At 38.6% G+C, this 24,211-nt stretch overlaps 1 protein-coding gene across 3 annotated transcripts in view; it reads right to left on the bottom strand.

Annotated features, from left to right (window-relative positions):
• Window positions 1–4,197: 4,197 nt before the first annotated feature.
• The window catches only part of ARID2 (AT-rich interaction domain 2), a 183,245-nt gene continuing 163,231 nt past the window's right edge, over window positions 4,198–24,211 (bottom strand). For 2 of the 3 annotated variants that reach the window (XM_023756276.1, XM_023756277.1), the window contains 5 exons: window positions 24,004–24,142; window positions 23,831–23,916; window positions 19,673–19,796; window positions 19,494–19,585; window positions 4,199–5,784 (listed from right to left, as the gene is read on the bottom strand). In XM_023756276.1, the coding sequence (XP_023612044.1) occupies window positions 5,640–5,784; window positions 19,494–19,585; window positions 19,673–19,796; window positions 23,831–23,916; window positions 24,004–24,142 (586 nt within the window). In that variant the 3' untranslated portion in view covers window positions 4,199–5,639. Of the gene's footprint in view, window positions 5,785–19,493; window positions 19,586–19,672; window positions 19,797–23,830; window positions 23,917–24,003; window positions 24,143–24,211 lie in introns of all 3 variants that reach the window. The other variant, XM_006091453.3, reaches the window with a different exon arrangement.

Raw genomic sequence — 24,211 nt, 5'->3', positions numbered from 1 at the left:
CAAATTGCTCTCTAAGAGAAGTATACTAATTTATAGTTCCACCACAGTTCCTGAGCTTCATAAAGGGGACATATGTAATAATTTCAACAGATTTTTTTTTTTTAAATCCTGAAAATGTTGAGGAACAAATCTGGCCAAAGAGTCGGCTAACAGTTCAAACTAGACAGTAGCATGGATAGTAGTTGACTGGAAACTGGTTTCAAGTTAGCATAATCTTCTGCCTAAGAAATGTTCCTTCTTTAAGGGAATTCCCAGAAAGTTTTGTTGGCTCTAAAAAGTGGAGTGGTGTCAAATTAATAAATGAAATACGTGGAAAATAAACCTGAGGAATTATGGAAAACTTTAGAAAGATAACAAAATGCATTGGAAGAAAATACTTAATGGAACTAGTGAAGCAAATACAAAAATAATGATTGGCACCCAAAATTGGTGTCTTGTATGTACTAGCAACCTGACTCCCCAGGGAAAGAATTCTAGTTTTTCTCTATAATTGGGCTGTGTGTGTGCTGGTGAAATGGCTCCACTTAACTTGGCATATGACCTTAGTCAAGGTACTTACTATTCTAAACCCTCCATATCCCACTTATAACACAACTATTACATTGGGTTGTTAAGACTGATATGATACATGTAAAAGGCTTAACACAGTGACTGGCAGAGGGAAGTGCTTAGCAAATGTTAGTGACCAGCATAAAGCGTGGAAACCACTTAAATGTTCATCAATAAGGGGTCTAGTTAAATAGATCATGGTACACCCATAAAATGGAGCTCTTCATACCAATATGGAAAAATCTTAAGATTTTCAGTTTTTAAAAAAAGTACAGCAGTGTTAATGGTATGAAATACTTTGTGTAAAAATGAGAAAAAATCCTAATTGCTTGTATGTAATCAATACCAGAGATGTACTGCAGAGATATGATCAGTGGTTATCTGGCAATGGGGTGGGATCCAGCAGGTGGGAGAGGGTTTGGAGGGGGACTTCTCATTGACTGTCTCTTGAATTTTTAAAAAATTTATTGATTTCAGAGAGGGAGGGAGGGAGAAACATCAATGATTAGGATCATTGATTGGCTACTTCCTGTATGCACCCCACTGGGGATCAAGTCTGCAACCTGGGCATGTGCCCTAATCGGGATTCGAACTCTGTGACCTCCTGGTTCATAGGTCAATGCTCAACCACTGAGCAACACCCGCCAGGCCCTCTTGAACATTTTGATTATTGATTTGCATGGTTGTTATCACCTACTCACAAAGGATACTTTAAAACAGTGGTTCCCAACCTTTTTTTTGGCCATGCCCCACCAAAGCATCTCTAAAATTCTGATGCTCACTCCTGTGACATATAGTTCTTATTATTCAAAAAGTGAACTCCTATTCACATGGAGGAAGCCTAAAAGGTCATTAACTTGGTCTAAATAAGCTTCCAAAGAATATAGCATCCATGAAAGAGAAAAATAAAAGAACAAAAGGACAGTTGAAGTACTGAGGAAGAATACTAGGAAGTGATATGAAAAAATAGCAAAGTTTCAAAACATAATAGAGAACCGAAATGCATAAATGTCACAATATATATTTATATACTGTATGTGAGGCCCCTAGAATCATAAGTGCAAAAAATTCAGTTATTAATTCATTCTCAAATTGCCCCCCTTAAAAATCAAATCGTCGTCCTTTGAGGCTTGGGCCCCACGTTGGGAACCACTGCTTTAAAAACTTCATTTCAGACTGAAATCCACAGTAACCAGGACTTAATGGCAGGTTTTTCTCTTAATATTTAAGTACAGTAGGTTCTCAAGTAATGTTTTGAGATGCCGTAGGAACTTGTTTTTATTAGCTTGTGGTAAACTGGTTTCGGTATACAGGTCATTTCACCCCAGTTCCAAGAACCCATTGAGAACATTGAGGACTTAACTGTAGTCTTAGAGCAGTGGTTCTCAACTTCCTAATGCCGCGACCCTTTAATACAGTTCCTCGTGTTGTGGTGACCCCCAACCATAAAATTATTTTCGTTGCTACTTCATAACTGTAATTTTGCTACTGTTATGAATCGTAATGTAAATATCTGATATGCAGGATGTATTTTCATTGTTACAAATTGAACATAATTAAAGCATAGTGATTAATCACAAAAACAATATGTAATTATATATGTGTTTTCCGATGGTCTTAGGCAACCCCTGTGAAAGGGTCGTTCGACCCCCAAAGGGGTTGTGACCCACAGGTTGAGAACCCCTGTCTTAGAGGAACCAAATCTGCTCACCTACCTATGTGACAATGTGCCTCAGCCTTTCTAAGTTATGCATAGTGCAATCCTATAACTAATTTTTAACAATAGAAGCATTTGCTCCTTTTCTTATGAAATGAGGATTCACAAATGCAACTAGTTTTGCAAATATCAAGGTAGTAGAAAAAGCCATGGCTGTAATGTAACTAGCAAGTTAGTACTGTCTTCATTTGTTTTGCTGCCTTAAGAGAAAGTCGTTAAAACTCTGAATATCTGACTGCATTGTGTGCTATGAAGAGTTTAAGTAATATGAGAGTGATTGATAAGCCAAATTTTCCTTGGATAAACACTGGATTTTTTTCTCTTTTAAATACTATTTGATCAAAATGATCCCAGCATCAAGCGCCAGGTGCCCATGTGGTTAATGCCATAGCTGTGCTCCTGCTACTTCACCGCTTCTGTTTTGTGGAAAAAGTCTCACCATGCTTCCTTGGTGTCTAATACTCAATCACAGTGATCAAGATCACAACAGAAGTCACTTATCCAAAACATTCTCATTTTAAAAATCATTTTTATTGTCATTTTATGGTTAAAAAAACATACATGGCATGACTATAAAGTAATGAGACAAGTTTCCATGTGTGGCTTGAACTACTGAGTCTCATTAGTATATAGTCACATCCTATCTCGAACTTGGAAGAAAAATATGCCTTGGCTATATGATTATCAATTTTGTTACTTAAAATTTATTGAGTGCCAACAGAGCACTAGGCACGTATATAACACAGAATTGTACAGTCTCTAAGTTGTAGACTATATAATTTACATAGATTTCTTAAAGATAACATTAAAGCATGTATTTACAGAACTTTAGACAAAAATAACAATACTGGAAATCAGCAAGTTTCTGTCTAGCGAGGAGCACCTTTTCATGAATGAGAGGGTTACGCAGAACTTGTGCGTGAGCACTTTAATTCCATTACCCAGCAAGTCCATGTTATTTCATTATATAGTTATATAAAGCTATAAGAAGAAAAGCCTAAGTGGAAAGCCATAATTGGTTTCATTAGGTCAAATACATATTTAGAAAATTCTCTGCTGAGACCAATGCTTCAAGGAGACTACAGACGTATTTACATATTATAGCACAAAAGCTAGAACTATGGCATGCGATTCCAATAAGGTGGAAGAATGGTGAATACGAAAATCATTTTTCTAAACCTGGTTTCTTTTCTATTAATTTACCATAGCAGTCTTAATTTGCAAAGAAACATACCTTTAAAACAAATGATGTTACACAAAATTATTGATGTTACACAAAATTATGTTAGAAAAATTCAAGAGATTTTTAGGTAAATACAATGAATAGAAAATTCTCCAACTGACATCCACCATTGGTAGCCTTGTAAGTTTTGGGGGCTTGAGAGTGATTGTAGTGTTAACCACAGCATCTCCGGTGTGTCTATAGGCAGCCCTAATATTGGGAGGTGAGCCAAGAATAAACCCCACAACCCTAGGCAATAATCGTGACCAATGTTGGAGGAAAAGTTTCCTAAGCATTCATTAATACATGGCAGAGTGCCAGGGAGCCCTCTTTAGGGAGAAATGAGATTCTCCTTTGCTAATAGTTGAATCAAAATAGTGAAGAAAATTTTTTAGATCCAAACTAAGGCCCTTTTACTCTCAGAAGCTGCTCCCAAATTCAAGTTGAGTACTTGGATGCACTGTGGTTCTGAATGATTTGTCAAAGAAACAGTGTCAAACAATAATCCGGGTTTGCCTTGCAGTCTAATGGAAAATAAATACTCTGAATCTCCTGCCTATCTCCTGCACTCTCTCAGTAAAGGAACTCTCTTAGCTATTCTCTGTTCAATGTATTATAAATCAACGTACATCAAATAGGTGACTGGCCCTTGCCTTCTGCTGAATTTTTAAAGAATGTCTTAACCATACTCAGAAATGAAGGACTCAAGAAAATGTTCAGTCTTTTATTTAAAAACTATAAACAGTCACCAAAGTAAATAAAGCCATTCTATAACATAACTGTTAGGTCTCTATTTTTACTGCACATCCTAATGACACAGCAGAAATGGTGGCTGGAGGCCTTCCACACTTTTGGGTGCTAATAGAACAGGCAATAGGCAGTTATAAATGGATACATGTCACGCTGAGGAGAAAAGACAATTTAATAAGGAAGTGAGCAGTTTCTGAGCAGGAATGTGATACAGTATTAAGAATGGAAGAATAATACAATAAAATTCCACACTATATTAAGATAGAAAAAGTAGTGAAGAAAATATCATACCTGCACATAATGCATATATAACACAGGAGAAAACCTGTATAAAATTCCATGTATTTAAACCAATTTACAAATACAAAAAAATTCTGTCCAAGCTTTGAGCTTGCACACGACAAACGTTTACAGTGGATACATGTTAGGGAAAACCAAAAAATACCTTCAAATAGTTTTTCTTCTACAAAAATGACATGAGATATATTATTCATTACTCTTTCAGCCAGCAAAATGAGTTCTAACAAGGTGTATAATACAAAAAAAGAAAAGGAAAAAAAAATCACAGTTCCACAACTGTTTTGACTTTACAGCATCAGTACCTTTGCAGAAGTATTTACACAAATTTAAAGAACATTCATCCACTGCGTAGAATATATCACAATTACTTACAATTGACAGGAAAGTCTAGAAAACTTTAGGACCTACCAGTAATGCTTCTAGGACACCACAGAATGTATTTCCAGTGGCTGCAGTGGCATGAAAGGTGTTCATTCTATTCACAAATATTTACAGGATCTATTCAGACTGGTAAATTTTTATGATAATAAATAAGTGAAAATATATTGGCTCAAGTAAGAAAACCAAGCTACTGATTTCTAAACAAAACACACAATCCATATCTAGATATTAGTGGCCCCCTTGGAGATACGGGGTATAGGTGTGCTGAAACTTTTTTTTTTAATTATTCAAACCAGCTTAAACGGTTTTGTAAATATAAAAATGTGCTCCTTTTTGGATATAGATAAAAATATTTAATGCTTCTATTTCATCTGCTCATGTAGGTTTTACAATATTCCATGTATATTCCAATGTGGATGGTACTGAATTCTGATCATACCAGTTTCCATCAGGACTTATCAGATCTGAGAGACATCCTGCAGATAAGCTGGTTGACAATCCCACAGCAGTTTTTTTTTTTCTTTTTCTTTTTAGATTTTTTTTAAAACAGAACAAAGGGATCACTCAGGGATCAGAATACGAAGCTTCCTCTCAGCATCATGGGAGGAGATAAAATAATTCATTCTATGGTCTCTGCTCCATTAAGACTTGGTGCTTTCTTCAGTAACATGTGAAATGTATCTGACTTTGAGTTCCCCACTACAGAAGTGGAATTATTTTTCACTGCAGCATTTCTGAGTCTTTTTCTTGTTCTTTACTCTGAACTGTAAAGTTAAGTTCGTAAAGGCATTTGGCAAGGGTGGAGGACGCTTCCATGTTACTAATGGCTAGCACTGATAGGTTGTTTTCATGTCTCTTTAACAATCTGGAAGAAAACAAAGAAGTTTATCAGCATCCAAGGTCCCAGAGATGATTCCTTGCGGACTTTGCAAGTTTAAAAACTAAAATTTTAAACGACATAATACAGAGTCCCACAGTAAATGTAGATATAAAATTGCTGGAAGATAAAAAGGAATTTGGGAAACTAGTTAAACCTATTCAATTTACAAAGTAAACTGAGCCAACCTGAGGCACCTCAAATGGAAATGACTTTCTAGCTACTTAAATAGTAGTGTCAGAATTAGGCAACTTCTTGGCTTGTTTTTTCTTCATGGTACCTTTCTAAATACAGGACACCACATAGAATAATTTGCATTAATCTCCATTCATGCTTCTAGAAAATTCAGGCAGTATCTCTACAAGAGTGAAATTCATAGAATCAAAGAGTGGAATGGTGGTTGCCAGGGGCTGGGGGGAGATGGAAATAAGGAATTACTAATCAATGGGAATAAGGTCTCAGTTAAGCAAGATGAAAAGCTCTAGAGATCTGCTGTACACTTTGTACCTCTAGTCCAGTGGTTGCCAACCTTTTGGACCTCATGGACCTTCAGTGGTCCACGGACCACCGGTTGGCAACCGCGGCAACAAGAATGTACTGTACACCTAAAAATTTGTTAAGAGGACAGATCTCATCCTAAGTGTGCGTAACTCAATAAAAAAATTTAAAAAATTCAGATCCTGTCAGAAAACAGTTGGAGGGAAACAAAATGGTTGCTTTTAAGAGATTAATTGAAAATAAAAATTAGGTCCTAGTATGATAAAGTTTCTTTCTCTTCATTAAGTAAAAACAGGCAACATTTACCTTAACTATTATTTGAACACCACAATATTCCATAAAAGAAACTGGTTTTTAAAAAATTTACAAACTTACTGCGTGGTTCCACTTATATGCAATAAAAATTGTAAATATATTTTTTCTTTATTATTTTCTTAATTTTTTTCTCTAGTTTATTATAGGAATATTGTATTGTATATAACATATAAAATCTGTGTTAATCGACTGTTTATGTAAGGTTTCCAGTCAACACTAGGCTATCAGATTTTTAAAATATATATATTCTTATTTATTTGAGAGAGGAAGAGAGAGGAGAGAAGGATGGAGACATCAATGATGAGAGGGAATCATTTATCAACTGCCTCCTGCATGCCCCCTACTGGGGATCAAGCCTACAACTCGGACATGTGCCCTGACCAGGAATCAAACCATGACCTCCTGCTTCATAGGTCAATGCTCAACCACTGAGCCACACTGGCTGGGCTATTAGATTTTTGAGGGAGTCAAAAGTTTATATGCTGATTTTCAACTGTGCAGGGGAGGGGGGAGGGAGACCAGGGGGTTTAGGGGGTGTGCTCAACGTTCCTAACCCCCACGTTGTTCAAGGGTCAACTGTATTACTAAACTATCAATGGTAAAAGCTAGGTGATTGGTATATACTAGTAAGTGTTCACTACAAAATTATTCCAGGTTTGCCTTATGTGTGAAAATTTTCACATAACATGTTAGAAAACAGCATGAGATTATCCAAGAACTTTCAGTGCCTTCATTAAAATAATCCTGGGTAAAAGGAACTGAAAGTGAAAAGGAGGGAGATGAAGACTTCTAAATTTTGAATGACAAACATTATAAGGAAGCAATAAATGGGAAAAGAGAAATTCAAAGCCAAAATTTTAACATGTGGGGACTGTAGTAATTTTTACCATAGCATAGCAAAGCACAGCAAAATAACTATAAAAAATTTGAGATTCACGACTAAGGAATTGAGCATTTTTCTGGCTATTTGGGTATTTGCTTTTATGTAGTTTCCATATATAGATACTCCATAGACTGAAAAAAAATGACTAAAATTAAACATTAAAATTATAATATCAAATATTGATCAGTATGTGGAGTAACTGAGACTCATACATTGCTGTAGGGAGTGATAAAACCTCTGGAATTATGTACTAAAGTTCTAATATCCTATGAATCACCAATCCTTCATAAAAGCTCAATAGAAATATGTACATATATGGCCAAAAAACATGTATAGAATGTTCACAGCAGCATTCTTAATAGCCTCAAACCGGAAACAACCCACATGCCCATCAAAAGTAGAATAAAATAAATTTGAGTATATTTATGCAATAGAATTCTATACTGCGATAATATGAACAAAGTACAGCTATATGCAATAACATGAATAAGGCTCACAAACAATGCTGAGTGGAAAGAAAAGTAAGAGAATATATACTATATGATTCTACTTATGTAAAGTTCAAAATCAGGCAAAATTCATCTGTGGTGTTTACAGATGAAGAGTGATACTCCAGAAGACGATGGGATTAAGACTTGCGGGGATTCAAAGGGGCTCTGTGGTACTGATGCTGTTCTATTTTTTTCTTTTTTTAAATATATTTTTATTGATCTCAGAGAGGAAGGGAGAGGTAGAGAGAGAGAGAAACATCAATGATGAGGGGAGAAACCGAAGATGGCGGCGTAGGTAAACACCGGAGACCGCTGCCGCATACAACCATTTCAAAAATACAACTAAAAGACGGAACGGACATCACCCAGAACCACAGGAAGGCTGGCTGAAGAGAGACTCTACAACTAGAAGGAAAGAGAACAGCAAACCGAGGCTCAGAGGAGGCGCAGTGTGGAAAATACAAAGGTACCGAGGTGCGCGCGAAAGCGGGCTGGTGGCTGAGGGCGCGGTTGTCGTTTTCGGTCGGAGTGAGTCTCAGACTCTGGGCTCCAGATCCGGGCGAGTCTCTAGGGATTCAGACTCAGACGGGAGAAGCGGGATTATCCGGCATCAGTTGGAACCTGAGGGCAGCTTTCTCTCCGAGGTTTGCAGCGGCTGCCGGGGTTCTGAGAAGCAGAGCCTCTGGGAACGGGACTGAGAGCGGCCATAACTGCTCCCTCCGCCCGCCCTGTTGAGCCCGCCCCGCCCAGGCTCTGCGCACAGCATTTGCCGATCGCCTCAGGCAAAGGCTGGATTAGCGCCTTCCCAGAAGACAGACGTTTTCCACACAGCTAATTCCTACAGCCAGTCGGCCTGGTGGTCAAATCCCTCTAGTGTTAACTACAACAATTAAGGCTTGGCTAGAACAAGACTGCGCACAAAGACCACAAGGGGGTGCACCAAGAAAGCATAAAAGATGCGGAGACAAAAAAACATGACAGAAATGGAGGATATGGAGCTAAGAATCGCAATTTTGAGGGCTTGCTATAAACTTGAGCAGAGCCTCACGAAAACTAATGAGACCCTCGATGCTACGATAAAGAAATTAGAAAGTAAGCATACACGGACTGAAATAAAGAATATTATACCCAATAGCAGACCAGAGGAGCACAAGAATCAAACCAAAGATTCGACAAAAAACACCCAACTGGAAAAGCAAAATGAAAAAAGAATCCGAAAGTGTGAAGATAGTGTAAGGAGCCTCTGGGACAGCTTCAAGCGCACTAATATCAGAATAATAGGGGTGCCAGAAGATGAGAGACAGCAAGATATTGAAAACCTATTTGAAGAAATAATGGCAGAAAACTTCCCCCACCCGGTGAAAGAAATGGACTTACAGGTCCAAGAAGCGAAGAGAACCCCAAACAAAAGGAATCCAAAGAGGACCACACCAAGACACATCATCATTAAAATGCCAAGAGCAAAAGACAAAGAGAGAATCTTAAAAGCAGCAAGAGAAAGAGACTCAATTACCTACAAGGGAATACCCATACGACTGTCAGCTGATTTCTCAACAGAAACTTTGCAGGCCAGAAGGGAATGGCAAGAAATATTCAAAGTACTGAATACCAAGAACCTACAACCAAGATTACTTTATCCAGCAAAGCTATCATTCAGAATTGAAGGTCAGATAAAGAGCTTCACAGATAAGGAAAAGCTAAAGGACTTCATCACCACTAAACCAGTATTATACGAAATGCTGAAAGGTTTCCTTTAAGAAGAGGAAGAAGAAAAAGGTAAAGATACAAATTGTGAACAACAAACATGCATCTATCAACAAGTGAATCTAAGAATCAAGTGAATAAATAATCTGATGTACAGAATGAACTGGTGATTACAATGAATCAGGGACATAGAAGGGGAATGGACTGACTATTCTTGGGGGGGGGGGGAAGGGGAATGGGAGATGCGGGAAGAGAATGGACAAAAATCGTGCACCTATGGATGAGGACAGTGGGTGGGGAGTGACGGCGGAGGGTGGGGCGGGAACTGGGAGAAGGGGAGTTATGGGAAAAAAAGAGGAACAAATGTAATCAGAACAATAAAGATTTAATTTAAAAAAAAAAAAAAAAGAAACATCAATGATGAGAGAGAATTATTGATTGGCTGCCTCTTGCATGCCCCCTATTGGAGATCGAGCTCAGGCATGTGCCCTTGACCGGAATCGAACCTGGGACTCTTCAGTCTGCAGGCCACCACTCTGTCCACTAAGCCAAACCAGCTAGTGCAATGCTGTTATATTTCTTAACTTGGATGGATGGTTATAAGGGGGTTCATTCTGTGATAATTCATTGGGCTTTACACTTCTGTTTTATACTCTTCTTTAGACATAACTTATTTCACAAGTTTATTTAACAACTCTTTAAATGAACTATGAAATTTCTATGAAAGTCATAAAAATCTTTATTTAAAAATAGCATACAAAGTAGAATCAAAATATTTCGCCTTTATAAATTAAGACACTTTGACAAAGAAAAACATTGTTTCAAAATCTTAAAATCATATTTTCCAAACTGACAGTTGCATATTAAAAAGTATTCTTTGTTTTATTTTTATGTCACATGTATAAAACTAGAAACACTAAATTTAAGTCACCAGGATGATTTTAAGGTAACAATTTCACTTAAAAATTTTTTTTTTATTATTGATTTCAGAGAGGAAGGAAGAGGGAGAGAGAGAGAGAAACATCAATGATGAGAGAGAATCACTGCCTCCAGCACACCTCACACTGGGGACTAAGCCTACAACCTGGGCATGTGCCCTGACCGGGAGTCAAACCATGACTCCCTGGTTCATAGGTGATCCTCCAACCACTGAGCAACACTGGCTGGGTACAATTTCACTTTTTATATAAATTAATATCTTTTATTGGGGGAGGATTTACACAAATTAAATAAGCACTCACCAGGTAAAAAATGAAATATGTCTGTTTTATTGTATAAAATTATACTTTCACTTTCATATTTCAAAAGTTCTTTTTGATATGTTTAACAAAGCATAAACATTGTGTCACTTTAATGCACTTAATAGATAATGTGAAATAGTTTTTAAGTAGCATTACTGAAGACAATTTAAGACACGAATCAGGAGTCTGAATACAAGTGTATCTCCTTTAGCTTCCAAAATAAATAAATTTATTTTCTGGAGAAACCAAGCCAGAAAGGCTTAACACTTACAGTGACAGACACTGGGAAGGTTAGGAGGTGATCGATGGGACAAAACCTGGGACTGGGTGAAAGTGAACACACATGAACACAGGGACAGCTTCCTGGCCCCTCCCCCTTTCTGTTTCCAGGACGCAGGATCTCACATTGACCCTTATCCAAACTGCCAACCTCCAAAGGCAAGAAAATCAGAGATTGTTCTCTGGAGAAACAATCTCTTACAGAAACTGACATTTGGGGTGGAAGTGGGCTTCTAATAAACCAACTGGTTTATCAGGGGTCACCCTAAAATAGCAATCACTAGTGACAATGGAGGTCACACACCCAAGGGCCCAACTAATTTTTAAAAATATTTTATTCTTACAATTTAATGAAGCCAAGGAATTTCAGACATTCAAGGAATTTCAAGGAAATGGCAACTATACTGCAAGCAGATGAGATTTCAAAAATACTAGAAATTAATATCCTCAGAGAGAGAAGGCACTCTCTTCAACATATGAACAGAATGTTACAGGACAGCAATAACCGGCAACTCAGAAAGAGCACTTAGAAATTAAAGCAGAATAGCTAAAGTAAAAATTCAATAGATTGATGATAAAGTCAAGAAAATTTCCAGAAAATAGACAAAAATTAAAGCTGAGAGAGAAAAGAAAATTAGAGACTCAATCTATAAGGGTCTAGCATCCACAAAACAAAAGTTCAAGAAATGGGAAACAGAGACAATGCTGCTTTTAAGAGTCTCTCTTTGCTTTTAAACTTTGCCATTTTAATTATGATGTGTCTTGGTGTTAGCCTCTTTGGGTTTACTTTGTTTGGGACACTGTGCTTCCTGGACTTGAATGTCTATTTCCTTCACCAGGATAGGAAAATTTTCACTTATTATTTTTTCAAATAGGTTCTCAATCCCATGCTCTCTCCTCCTCCTGGTACACACCTATGATGTTAGGCTTGATGTTGTCCCAAAGGTCCCTTAAACTATTCTCATTTTTTGGGATTCTTTCTTTTTGCTACTCCAATTGGGTGTTTTCTGCTACTTTGTCTTCCAAATTGCTGCTTTGATACTCTGCTTCATCTAATCTGCTGATTCCTTCTAGTGTATTCTTCATTTCAATTATTGTATTCTGCATTTCTGACTGGTCTTTTTTATGGTTTTGTCCTTTTTTAATGGTGTTGAAGTTCTCACTAAGTTCCTTGAGTATCCTTGTAACCATTGTTTTGAATTCTGTATCTGAGTTGCTTACCTCCATTTCTTTCTTTTTTTTAAAATCTATTTTTATTGATTTTAGAGAGGAAGGGAGAGGGAGAGATAGAAACATCAATGATGAGAGAGAATCATTGATCAGCTGCCTCCTGCACATCCCCTACTGGGGATTGAGCCTGCAACAGGGGCATGTGCCCTTGACCAGAATCCAACCAGGGACCCTTTAGTCCCCAGGTGTCTGCTCTCTCCACTGAGCCAAACCAGCTAGGGCTGCTTGCCTCCATTTCTTCTGGAGATTTCCCCTGTTCTTTTATTTGGGACATTTTTCTTTGTGTCCTCATTTTGGCTGCCTCTCTGTTTGTTTCTATGTATTAGGAAGATCTGCTATGTCTCCCAATCTTCATAAGGTGGCTTTATATAGTAGGTGTCTTATAGGGCACAGTGGCTTGTAAGGCCCAGTGGCACAGACTCCTGGGGTCTAGGTCCCCACTCCCCAAAAGTGGAGACTGTGTGCAACCTCCTATTGTAGTTGAGCCTTGATTGTTGTTGGTGTGTCAATGGGAAGGATTGACCCCCAGATCAATCAGCTATGAGGACTGGCTGTAACTATAGCAGAGGAGCTACGGTGTAAGGGCCAACCCATGGAGCAGGACTCACTTCAAGTAGGGTCTTGGTGCCTGCAGAGCCCACCCCTTGAGTGTGTCACTTGTGGAGGTTGTTGGGTGGTACTCTAGCATGGTTGAAGCTGGCCACTGTGTGAGCTGGGTCTGGGGCTTCCTGGGAGATGCAGGCCAAGGTCGGCTTCTGACTGTTCCCTGCCTGGGGCAGCCAGGCATGAGCTACAGATTGATATACAGATGGTTATCACTTATGCTGGGCTTGCAGGTTCCCAGGGGAGGCCAAGCTGTAAACCAAGGCCAGATGTTGCTAGTGCCAAGCCTGGGGCCACTTAGCAAAAGGTATGTGGGATGCTGAGGCCAGATGCTGCTTGTTTGGGGTTTGTGAACCTTTGAGAAAGTTTAGGAATGTCCGCAGCATGAGCTAAGACAGGCCATTTGTATGGAAAAAAACATTGGAATTGGCTTGGAAGGACCCACAAGTTGGGCGATGTGGGTCTCAAGGAATCACCAGGGCAAGGCAAAAAGTTATCAGCCAGAATAATGGAGACTCAGATTTGGAGGAACAATGGCCTCTGCCAGCACTTCTGTCTGGGATAAAGCTGCTCCTCCGGCCCTCACCCAAAGCCAGATAATTCACCTCCTCCTCATATGCCCCTGGTGCCTATCAAGCTGCTACCACAGTGCTGGAGTTCAGCATGAATCTGAGTAAGTCCCTGTGCAGGTTCTTTAAGATAAACGGCTGGGATTCCAGCAGCCCTCTGTCTCACTCAGCTGCAATCTTGCTGGTATTTACAGCTAGACATTATGGGGATTTCTCTTTCTGATACTGGAACCCTGGACTAGGAAGCCTGGTGTGGGGCTGGGACTCCTGGCTTTCAGGAGAGTCTTCCACAGCTGAGATATCCCTCATGATGTTTAACCACCACACATAGGTGTGGGACCAGCCTGTTCTGCATCTCGGTCCCACCTACCAATTCTTAAATGAGTTAGTACCCATATTTATAGCACTTCTGTTCAGGGGTGGTTCTCAATGATGGCTATTCTGTACTTTAGCTGTTAGTTGTGTTTACCTACTCCATATTAACTAGAAGCTCTCATTCTTTTTTAAGGCTTAGTAACATTCCATTGTATATACACACAAACCACATTTCAGTTATTCATTCATCTATTGATGGACACTTGGGTTACTTCCACCTTCCAGACAAGCTGCTATGAACAGTGGGCACGTAAATATCTGTTCAACTACCTGCTTTCAGTTCTTTTGTGTATATAGCCAGAAGTGGAATTGCATAGATATGTTTAATTTTTAGAGGACTGCCATACCATTTTCATAGTGGCTGTCCCTTTTTATATTTCCACCAGTAATACACAAGGGTTCCAATTTTTCCACATCTATGCCAACACTATTTGTTTTGTATTTTAATAATAGTCATCCTAATGGGTATGAAGTAGTATTTCACTGTGGTTTTGATTTGCATTTCCCTAATGATTAGTAATGTTGAGCATCTTGTCATGTGCTTATTGGCCATTTGTTTATCTTATTTGGAGAAATGTTTAAGTCCTTTGCTTATTTTTAACTTGGTTTGTTTGTGGTTGAGTTTCAGGAGTTCTTTATATTTTCTGGATATCAACCCCTTTATCAGATATGTGATTTACAATTATTTTCTTCCGTTCTATAGGTTGCCTTTTTATTCTGTCAGTAGTATCCTTTGATGCACAAGTTTCTAATTCTGATGAAGTTCAATTTGTTTTTCTTTTGTTGCCTGTGCCTTTGGTGTCATATCCACATATCCAAGAACTCACTGCCAAGTCCAATGTCATGAAGCTATAAAGTTTTAACTCTTACATTTACGTCTTTGATCCATTTTGAGTTAATTTCTGTATATGGTGTTTGCTAAAGGGTTAAACTTCCTTCTTTTGTATGTGACTACCCAGTTTTCCCAACTCCATTTGTTGAAAACACTGTCTTTTCCTGAAGGGAGAATTGGAACCTTATTGAAAATCACTTGACCATGTATGTGAGATCTCATGTCTGGGCTCTCTATTCTGTTCTTTTGGTCGGTATGTCTATCTTTTCCCCAGTACCACAGTTTTGATCACTGTAGCTTTGAGTAAATTTTGAAACCAGGATGTGTAAGTCCACCAACTTTCTTTTTCAAGGGAGTTTTGCCTATTCAGGGTCCCTTGAGATTCCAAATTTTAGAATGGATTTTTCTTTTAAAAAGAGTCATTTTGATTATGATAAGAGTTGCACTGAATCTGTAGATTGCTTTGGGTAGTACTGACATTTTAACTCTATTAAATCTTCCAAAAGGATATTTCCCCATTTATTTATGTCTTCTTTAATTTCTTTCAGCAATGATTTATAGTTTTCAGTATATAAGTCTTCCATATTCTTGGTTAATACGATTTCTATATATTTTATTCTTTTGATTTATTGTAAATGAAATTGTTCTCTTAATTTATTTTTTGAATCGTTCATTATTAGTGTATAGAAAAGTACCATTTGATTTTTATTTTTTTAAAAATATATTTTATTGATTTTTAGAGAGGAAGGGAGAGGGAGAGAGAGATAGAAACATCAATGATGAGAAATCATTGATTGGCTGCCTCCAGCACGCCCCCTACTGGGGATCGAGCCCGCAACCCCGGCATGTGCCCTTGGCCGGAATCGAACCTGGGACCCTTCAGTCCACAGACCGACGCTCTATCCATTGAGCCAAACCAGCTAGGGCACCATTTGATTTTTAAATAAGACCCCTGTATTACACTGATACAAAATAAATGCATCAAAAGGAAAAGAAATACATTGCAATTCTCCAGTGCTCATGCTTAATCAGAATGGAGATAAACTGCATTTAAACATCTTAAACTATTCAATCATTTTGAATTTCAAATTTTAAAAATACTGACATTTCATGTTGTTCAGTATGATGTACTGTAAGAATAAAGGTAAATATCCATGTATCTTCCTTTTGTGCTGCAGGGTTTTTTTTGTTGTTTTTTTTTACTGCAAATAGAATTTGCTTTAGTCTAAGAAAAAAACAAACCACAACCAGTAACTTATTTCACCAGAGACGAGAAGTATCATCAGAGAACTATCTTGTGCAGCTATCTGATTTCCTACACTCTCTTCCCCACATATATATGTTTTGCCAGATTCTCTTTCAGTATTTTAACTCAAGCAAAACTCCCCATTAGTATAGATGTTCTATGTGGGGATTCCAACCTGGACTGGGAAGGTAAATGGAAAGAATTTAGTGGATTGTGTTAATTCTTTTGCTTCTGCCATATTAAGATAATAGAAACTGAAGATGCCAGAAGACATTTGGGAGGTTCAGAGTTAAATAAAATAACAAAATCAACAACAGCATAAAAACAGTAAAATGAAAACTTTTGGCCCAATAATTATATTCAAGCCAGCCAAAGTGTCTTTGCTGTAAGCTTAAGAGTGGGTAATGTGGCCCAGCTGGTATCGCTCAGTGGCATCCATGCACCAAGTCACTGGTTCAACTCCTGGTAAGGGCACATGCCTGGGTTTTGGGCTTGATCCGCAGTTAGGGGGGGCATGCAGGAGCGGATCAATGTTTCTCTCTCATTGATGTTTCTATCTCTCTCTCGTTCTCTCTAAAAGTTAATAAGAACACATTAAAAACAAAAAGAATCTGAGGAAAGTCTGCATTCCCACCAGCCGTGTATTAGGGTTCCCTTTTCTCCACATCCTCGCCAACACTTGTTGATTTGTTGATGATAGCCATTCTGACAGGTGTGAGGTGATATCTCATTGTTGTTTTGATTTGCATCTCTTATGATTAGTGACTTTAAGCATTTTTTCATATGTCTCTTGGCTTTCTGTATGTCCACTTTGGAGAAGTGTCTATTTAGGTCCCTTGCCCATTTTTTAATTGGATTGCTTGCCTTCATTTTGTTAAGTTGTATGAGTTACCTATATATTTTGGAAATTAACCCCTTATCAGATGAATCATTGGCAAAGTACACTGCTGGTGATAATGCAAACTGGTGCAGCCACTGTGGAAAACAGTATTATGGAGTTTCCTCAAAAAATTAAATATGGAACTCCCATTTGACCCAGTGATCCCACTCCTAGGAATTTATTCTAAGAATCCTGAAACACCAATTAAAAAGAATATATGCACCCCTATGTTCATAGCAGCACAATTTACAATAGCTAAGATTTGGAAACAGCCCAAGTGCCCATCAGCAGATGAGTGAATTAAAAACCTGTGGTACATCTACACAATGTAATACTACCCAGCTATAAAAAAGAAAGACCTCTTACCATTTGCAACAGCTTGGATGGACCTGGAGAGCATTATGCTAAGCGAAATAAGCCAGTCAGAAAGATAAGTGTATCACATGATCTCACTCATATGTGGAATCTAATGAACAAAATAGATCCAGAGACACAGAAGCATGGGACAGACTGTCGAATTGCAGAGGGAAGACAGGGAGGGTGGGTAAAAGAGATCAACCAAAGAACTTGTATGCATGTATGCGTAACTCATGGACAAAGACAGTAAGGTGATGAAGGCCTGGGGTTGGGGGAAAGGACGGGCTAGAAGTTAATGGGGGAAAACAGGGGACATATGTAATACTTTCAAACAAATAAAGATTAAAAAAAAAAAGAATGTGAGGAAAAAGCCCTAAGAAAAAGTTTAAAATTACTTTTGTAATTCCAATTGCCTACACAAATTTCAGACAGATTCTACGAAAAAGTTAATTTGTGAGACTTCTTTCCTTCCATCTGTCTATCAATCAAATACTTATTGAATCACTATTACATTCCCAACAGTATGCTAGGCACTAAGGACACACACACAAAATAAATGTTCAATCCCTGCTTTCAAAGAACTCAGGTGGTAACAAGCAACGTGTGCAGTGGTAGAGAGTACCTACTGCACCCTAGGTCAGGAGTAGGTTTGTAAGAAAGATGTCAGGAAAGGAAGAGGTCACCTTGAGTTGAATCCTAAATATGAACAGGAAGTAGAGATTACCTATAATGTATTGGGCATTGTGCTAGGTGTTCAGGCTACAAATATTAATCAGAGAAAGTCAGAACATAGGTCAGTAAGGGAAAAAGGTAATATCAAAATGATTTACAAAGTAATATTAAATGTTGTGAGACAGAATGTTATAAAAATAGAGAACAACAAACTCGGTGGGGAAGGGGAACACAGCATAAGAAAGGTGGCAGACAGAAGCTAATGTCTGAGTTGAATTATGAAGAGTCTGCAGATATTTAATAGGCAGGTATCACAGGGAGAAGGGTATTCCAGGCAAGGGGTAATAAACAATGAGCACTGGAACAAATGTACAAAAGTATAACATGAAAGTCTAGCATGATTAGGAATTTGCACGTGATTTAGTGTGGCTGAAACTTAAACATAGGCTATGCAGCAAAAAGAAGAGTGGGAGGGCAAAACAGTGAGAAAGGTAGGAAGAAATCATGTTATAAATTAAACAGGAAGACACCAGTGCTCTCATGTGGTTACTAAACCTTCATATTTCTTTTGAAAAGCTTTATTTTTTAAAAATCTGAATATTAAGAATTTTTCTTACTCATCTGTGAGAATATTTGATACACTAAATACAGTAACTTTTGTCATTGCAAAAGTTCTTTAGCTCTAAGAGTTTTAGTCATCTTTAATTTATAAAAGTTTTAAAATTTGATATAGTCAAATTCATTGCTTTTTTTTGTAATTGATACCACTGTTTTTATGTTTGGAAAATCCAGTTGTAAGGTTATTGCAAGAAATATCACAAAAGGCAAAATGAGGAGAAGGAAGGAGAACTAAGGTAGATTCAAGATATATTTAGGGAATAGGAATGTGAGAGAAGAGAGACTCAGTGAGAAAGTCACTATCTTCACTATCTGGAAGACAAGACGCCTTAGAGGACAACTTTTCAACAAAGGAGCTTGAGATATGGGAGGAATACTAGAGAAGCCAGTTAAGTTTCAAGGGAGACAAGGTCCAAAAGGCATCAAGAGAACATTTCATCTTTCAAGGACCTACAAAATCCCGAGTTTTCTCTTGGTTAAGTCCATTAGAAAGTAACTTTTTTAACACTTTAGCATATCATAGTAAATGTTAACTTTGATAGCTTCATTAAAATGCCAATTAACAAACTGAATTTTATTCTAATTCCACATAATTCAAATGATTAATTCATTCCTCCCTCCCTAAGTTTTCCCTTTAGCAGATATACTTTTTACTCTAAAGTCTATGGCTACCAAGAAAATTAACATAATAAAACAAGTTAAAGGAACACCTTTTGGTAGTTTCAACTTCTCTCTATTTTTTGGCTTTTAAGAGATCACGATGGCCTGACCTTGGCATAAGCTTTTTGACATACTAAGTTCCTGAGAAAAACAGTGAATAAAATATAGATATCTAATTTCATTACCTTATAAGAAAAGTAAAATCATCTAAATTCATTTCGGCTATGGAAAACAGATTACTCACCTGCGACCACATTCTGAATATTTACCAATGTTTTTTAATATTAAGGCAGCTGTTAGTCGGATGTGTTTAGTTATTGGTCCCTCTTTTTCATCCTTAAAAAGAAAAGAAAAGAAAAGAATAAAGATCTAAATCACACAGTGCTCACACCTTTACAGGAAAGGCTTTCAAGGCTTGCTTACTGTAAAATCTCGAAAGACGAGGTTTCTTGATCCTCTCCTTAGAGCCATAAGGGCAGCACTGGGATGATTCACAATGGCCTTTTGTGCTCTAGGAGTTGAGCTTGTGCCCCCCACAACTGGCTGCCTAAATTGTCAGACAGAAAAAGAGACTGTTAACATGATGCTGCAGACTGACCATAACCAAGCTGCCAACTCCAGGTGGATACAGGATGAATAAAATCTCTCATGGCCCAGCATTAATATTTATTCTTTGTGTCAGCCTATACAAAAGGGGCTCTTAGTATTAGGTGAAATTTCAAGTGTTTTATTTTCCAATTTACCAATTTTAAAGCAAACAATAGATGTTCCAGCATAATCCATTTTTAAAGTTACTGTGCTAGTAAACATGCAATAAAAATAAATACAACATAAGTCAGATGGAAAAGGACAAAAACCATGATTGTATTCATATGTGGGATATGAAACAGAAAGCAACAAATGAAAAAAAACAATAAAAAACAAACTTATAGACACAGACAACAGTATGTTTGTTGTCAGAGGGGGAGGATGAAGAGGGTGAGGGGGCTTAAATATATGGTGATAGAAGGAGAGTGGTTTTTGGGCAGTGAGCACACAATGCAATATACAGATGATGTGTTATAACGTTGTACACCTGAAACTTATATAGTGTTATTAACCAAGGTTACCCCAATAAATTTAATTTAAAATTACAGCATGTTACCAAAGTTTGTGGAGTTTACATCATTGAATGTAATGTGAAGATGTTAACAAATAAAAACATTGTCTGCAATTTGAGCTGCAAATTATTTTGGCTAAACAATACCAAGACTAAAATAATATTACCTAAGAATGTATTGACATAGGTATAGGTGATCCAGAAAAAGATAACCTAATATAATAATACTAAAGGCCCGGTGCACAAAACTTTGTGCACTCGGGGGGCGGGGGGGGGGGGGGGGTCCCCTCAGCCCGGCATGTGCCCTCTCGCAGTCTGGGACCCCTCGAGGGATGTCCACCTACCGGCTTAGGCCCGCTCCCCAGGGGGAACGGGCCTAAGCTGGCAGTCAGACATCCCTCTGGCAGCCCGGGAGCCCTCGGGGGATGTCCACTTGCCAGCAGAAAGCAGGCCTAAGCTGCAGTAAGACATCCTTAGCGCTGCTGAGGAGGTGGGAGAGGTTCCCGCCACCACCGCTGTGCTGGCAGCCGTCAGCCTGGCTTGTGGCTGAGCAGAGCTTCCCCTGTGGGAGCGCACTGACCACCAGGGGGCAGCTCCTGCATTGAGCGTCTGCCCCCTGGTGGTCAATGTGTGTCATAGTGACCAGTCATTCCCAGTTGTTCTGCTGTTGGGGTCAATTTGCATATTACTCTTTTATTATATAGGATAGAGGACTGGTGCACAGGTGGACTACTGCTTTGCCCTGAAGGGTATCCCAGATCAGGGTGGGAGTCCCACTGAGGTGCCTGGCCAGCCTGGGTGAGGGGCTGATGGCTGTTTGTAGGCTGGCCACGCCCCCCAGCAACCCAAGCTCCCAGCCTCTCCTTTTTTTTCTTCCTGGGATTTATTTATCTTCTATAATTGGAACTTTGTAGCCTTGAGCAGAGCCCAGGACCATCCAGGGCAGGCGGGAAGCTTGACTTCCTCCATCACTGGGGCAACCCAAGCCTCCTGCTCGCTCCAGCTCTGTGGCTGCCACCATCTTAGTTGGGTTAATTTGCATACTCGCTCCTGATTGGCTTGTGGGCGTGGCTTCAGCATAGTGGAGGGGCGGTTAATTTGCATGTTTTTCTTTTATTATATAGGATGAAATTATGTTAAACACCACACTTCAAACTATTTGTTATATAATCTTATTTTCCACCATTATTTAATAACTCTAATCAACCCTTCCAGTATAATTCTAACATCCTTTTTAAAACTCAGACTGAAGGAATGAATTTTACCTAAAATTAGATTCAAGCTATTCTAGATTTCCTTGGCCAAGCAGAAAATTGCCTTAATAGCTTTTGTATTCTGCCAAGGCCATGGTGTAAAGAGCACTGACTTGCATGTGGGGAAATCTGTCTATTTCTGGCACAATAACTAGTTGTATGACTTTGAATATTTCAGTTTGCCCCTCTATGCTTCAGGTTTCACATATGTAAAATGGGGATATTTCTGGCACTTTTTTACATATGTAAACTAATTCTGAATATTAAATAAGTTAATGTAAAAGCAATCTTTGAATTGTAAACCAGTTTATAACTATATATAGTTATCAAAAGAAAAGAATATCTACATATATACTGTTATTAGATTTTATGTGTAAAACTAGAGGCCCGGTGCATGAAATTCATGCACTTGGGTGTGGGGGGGCCCTTCAGCCCGACCTGCACCCTCTCGCAGTCCAGGAGCCCTTGGGGGATGTCCAATTGCCACAGAGGCAAGAGAGGCTCCCACCACCACCACTGCGCTCGCCAGCCATGAGCCCAGCTTCTGGCTGAGCGGCGCTCCCCATGTGGGAGCACACTGACACCAGGGGGCAGCTCCTGTGTTGAGTGCCACGCCCCCTGGTGGTCAGTGCGCATCATAGTGACCGGTTGTTCGCCCGGGCCGAAACCAGCTTTCCGACATCCCCTGAGGGGTCCCAGATTGTGAGAGGATGCAGGCCAGGTCAAGGGACTCCATTGGTGCATGACTGGGGCCGGGGAGGGACGTGGGAGGTTGGCCAGCTGGGGAGGGATTGTGGGAGGGCTCCAGGGTGTGTCCAGCCCATCTTGCTCAATCCCAATTGGCCGGACCCCAGCAGCAAGCTAACCTACTGGTCAGAGTGTCTGCCTGCCCCCTGGTCAGTGCACGTCATAGCGAGCGGTGAGCGGCCTTAGCATTCATTAGCACATTACGCTTTGATTGGTTGAACATCTGACCGGACGACTGGACACTTAGCACATTAGGCTTTTATTATATACGATGACAAAGATTTTCGATTGATTGTAATCAACACATCAAATATCTCTTCCTCCAAACTTGAGCAAAACCAAACATATTCCAACATATTCTTATAAGCTACATAATATATACAAATTAAAGGCAGTGAAAATTATAGGAAAAGATACTTGGCAGAAAAATGACTTTCTATTGCCTGTAGGATAAAACTCAAACTCATGATTATAGCTTATGAGACCTTCTACTATTTACTCCTTATTCTTTGGGTCTCAGTTTGGAGGTACTTTCTGTCAGAAAGCCTTCCCTGGATTGGTTTAGGTGAGCTCTCATAGTATCTTGTGCACCTCTTCATTTTAGTACTTTAATACATATAGTAAGAATTACCTACACCTCTCACTGATGGATCTCCAGACACTTAAGAACAGCAAAATGTATCTTGGTCATGTATACCTCATTCTATACCTTAGTGTCTAGCACATAGTAGATGCTCATTTACAGAAACTGAATAAAGTATGTTAAGCAGATTCTGTACTCCCATATTTCTAGTTCTCTTTCTAGAATATCAGCTCTAAAGTTAGAGACTATGTCTTATTCTTAGAATTCCCTAGGTCTGGCACAATGCCTAGTACATTGCAGTATCTTAGTAAGTGGTGGCAAATTAATTTTCACATTTTCAGAGTTAAAAATATTATTCAGGTTACAGAATCTACAACTAAGGCCCTCAGAAACAGAATAGGAGATACTATATAAATCTAATAAGGAACTTACAGAAATCTGCAACTTAGAACTCCACTATATTCATTACAAGTATATGAATTGTAAGAAGAAATCTCTTTGCCATTATCAAATACATGTTCAATTACTCTCAAAGAATAAAAAAATAGGGGTGGGAAAAAGTAGGTGTACAGTTGTGAATGTGATAGTTTATTCTTGTATTATTTATTAATTATTGTATTATTTTTCATTCAAACAACTGTAAACCTACTTTTGTCCACCCCTGTATATAGTTACAGTTTACAAAGTATTTCTCATATAAATATGAAAGTGATGCTTAGAGAAAATACTCTAAGCAATTTGAATAGGGTCACATAGCTGGTGAATGGTAGAGCTGAACCAGAACTCAGGTTTCCAGTTTCCTACTATGCTAAAGTTAAATTTCATTTTTAATATGTTTTGCCTACTCTCCTGATTTTTCTTTCTGTATATACAACAGGAAGTAAACTCATGTTCCTTACTTGGTAGAAGGTTTTTGACTTCCTGCTTGTCCTGGTTCATCTTGTTTTAATCCTGCAAGCAGGGCATCCTTTGAACAGTGCTTATCCTTTTTGAGAAAGAGGAAGTAAAAGAATATGCATCAAAACCTTTATTGCAAAAGAGTTACTGACCAAACAGTATTAAGAAAGTGTACCTGTAAGTGGGTAATAAAAGAAAACCTTTGTCGCTGAAAAGGCTCACAACCTTCCCACAGACATTGCCCTGGATATACATCTTTTCCTCCATGTTCAGTCGCTGCATGGTAGAAAACCTGTGAGGGTGTCTGAAACCACCTGCAAAAAATGAAAGTAACAAATTTTCTGACACTGAATATAGTCTTTATAACGGAAAACTTGCTCTTT

This window comes from Myotis lucifugus, unplaced genomic scaffold, assembly GCF_000147115.1.
Source record: "Myotis lucifugus unplaced genomic scaffold, Myoluc2.0 scaffold_91, whole genome shotgun sequence".
Lineage (NCBI taxonomy): Eukaryota > Metazoa > Chordata > Mammalia > Chiroptera > Vespertilionidae > Myotis > Myotis lucifugus.
The sequence above is the reverse complement of the archived record's forward strand: the minus strand, read 5'-3'. Positions and strand labels throughout refer to the sequence as shown.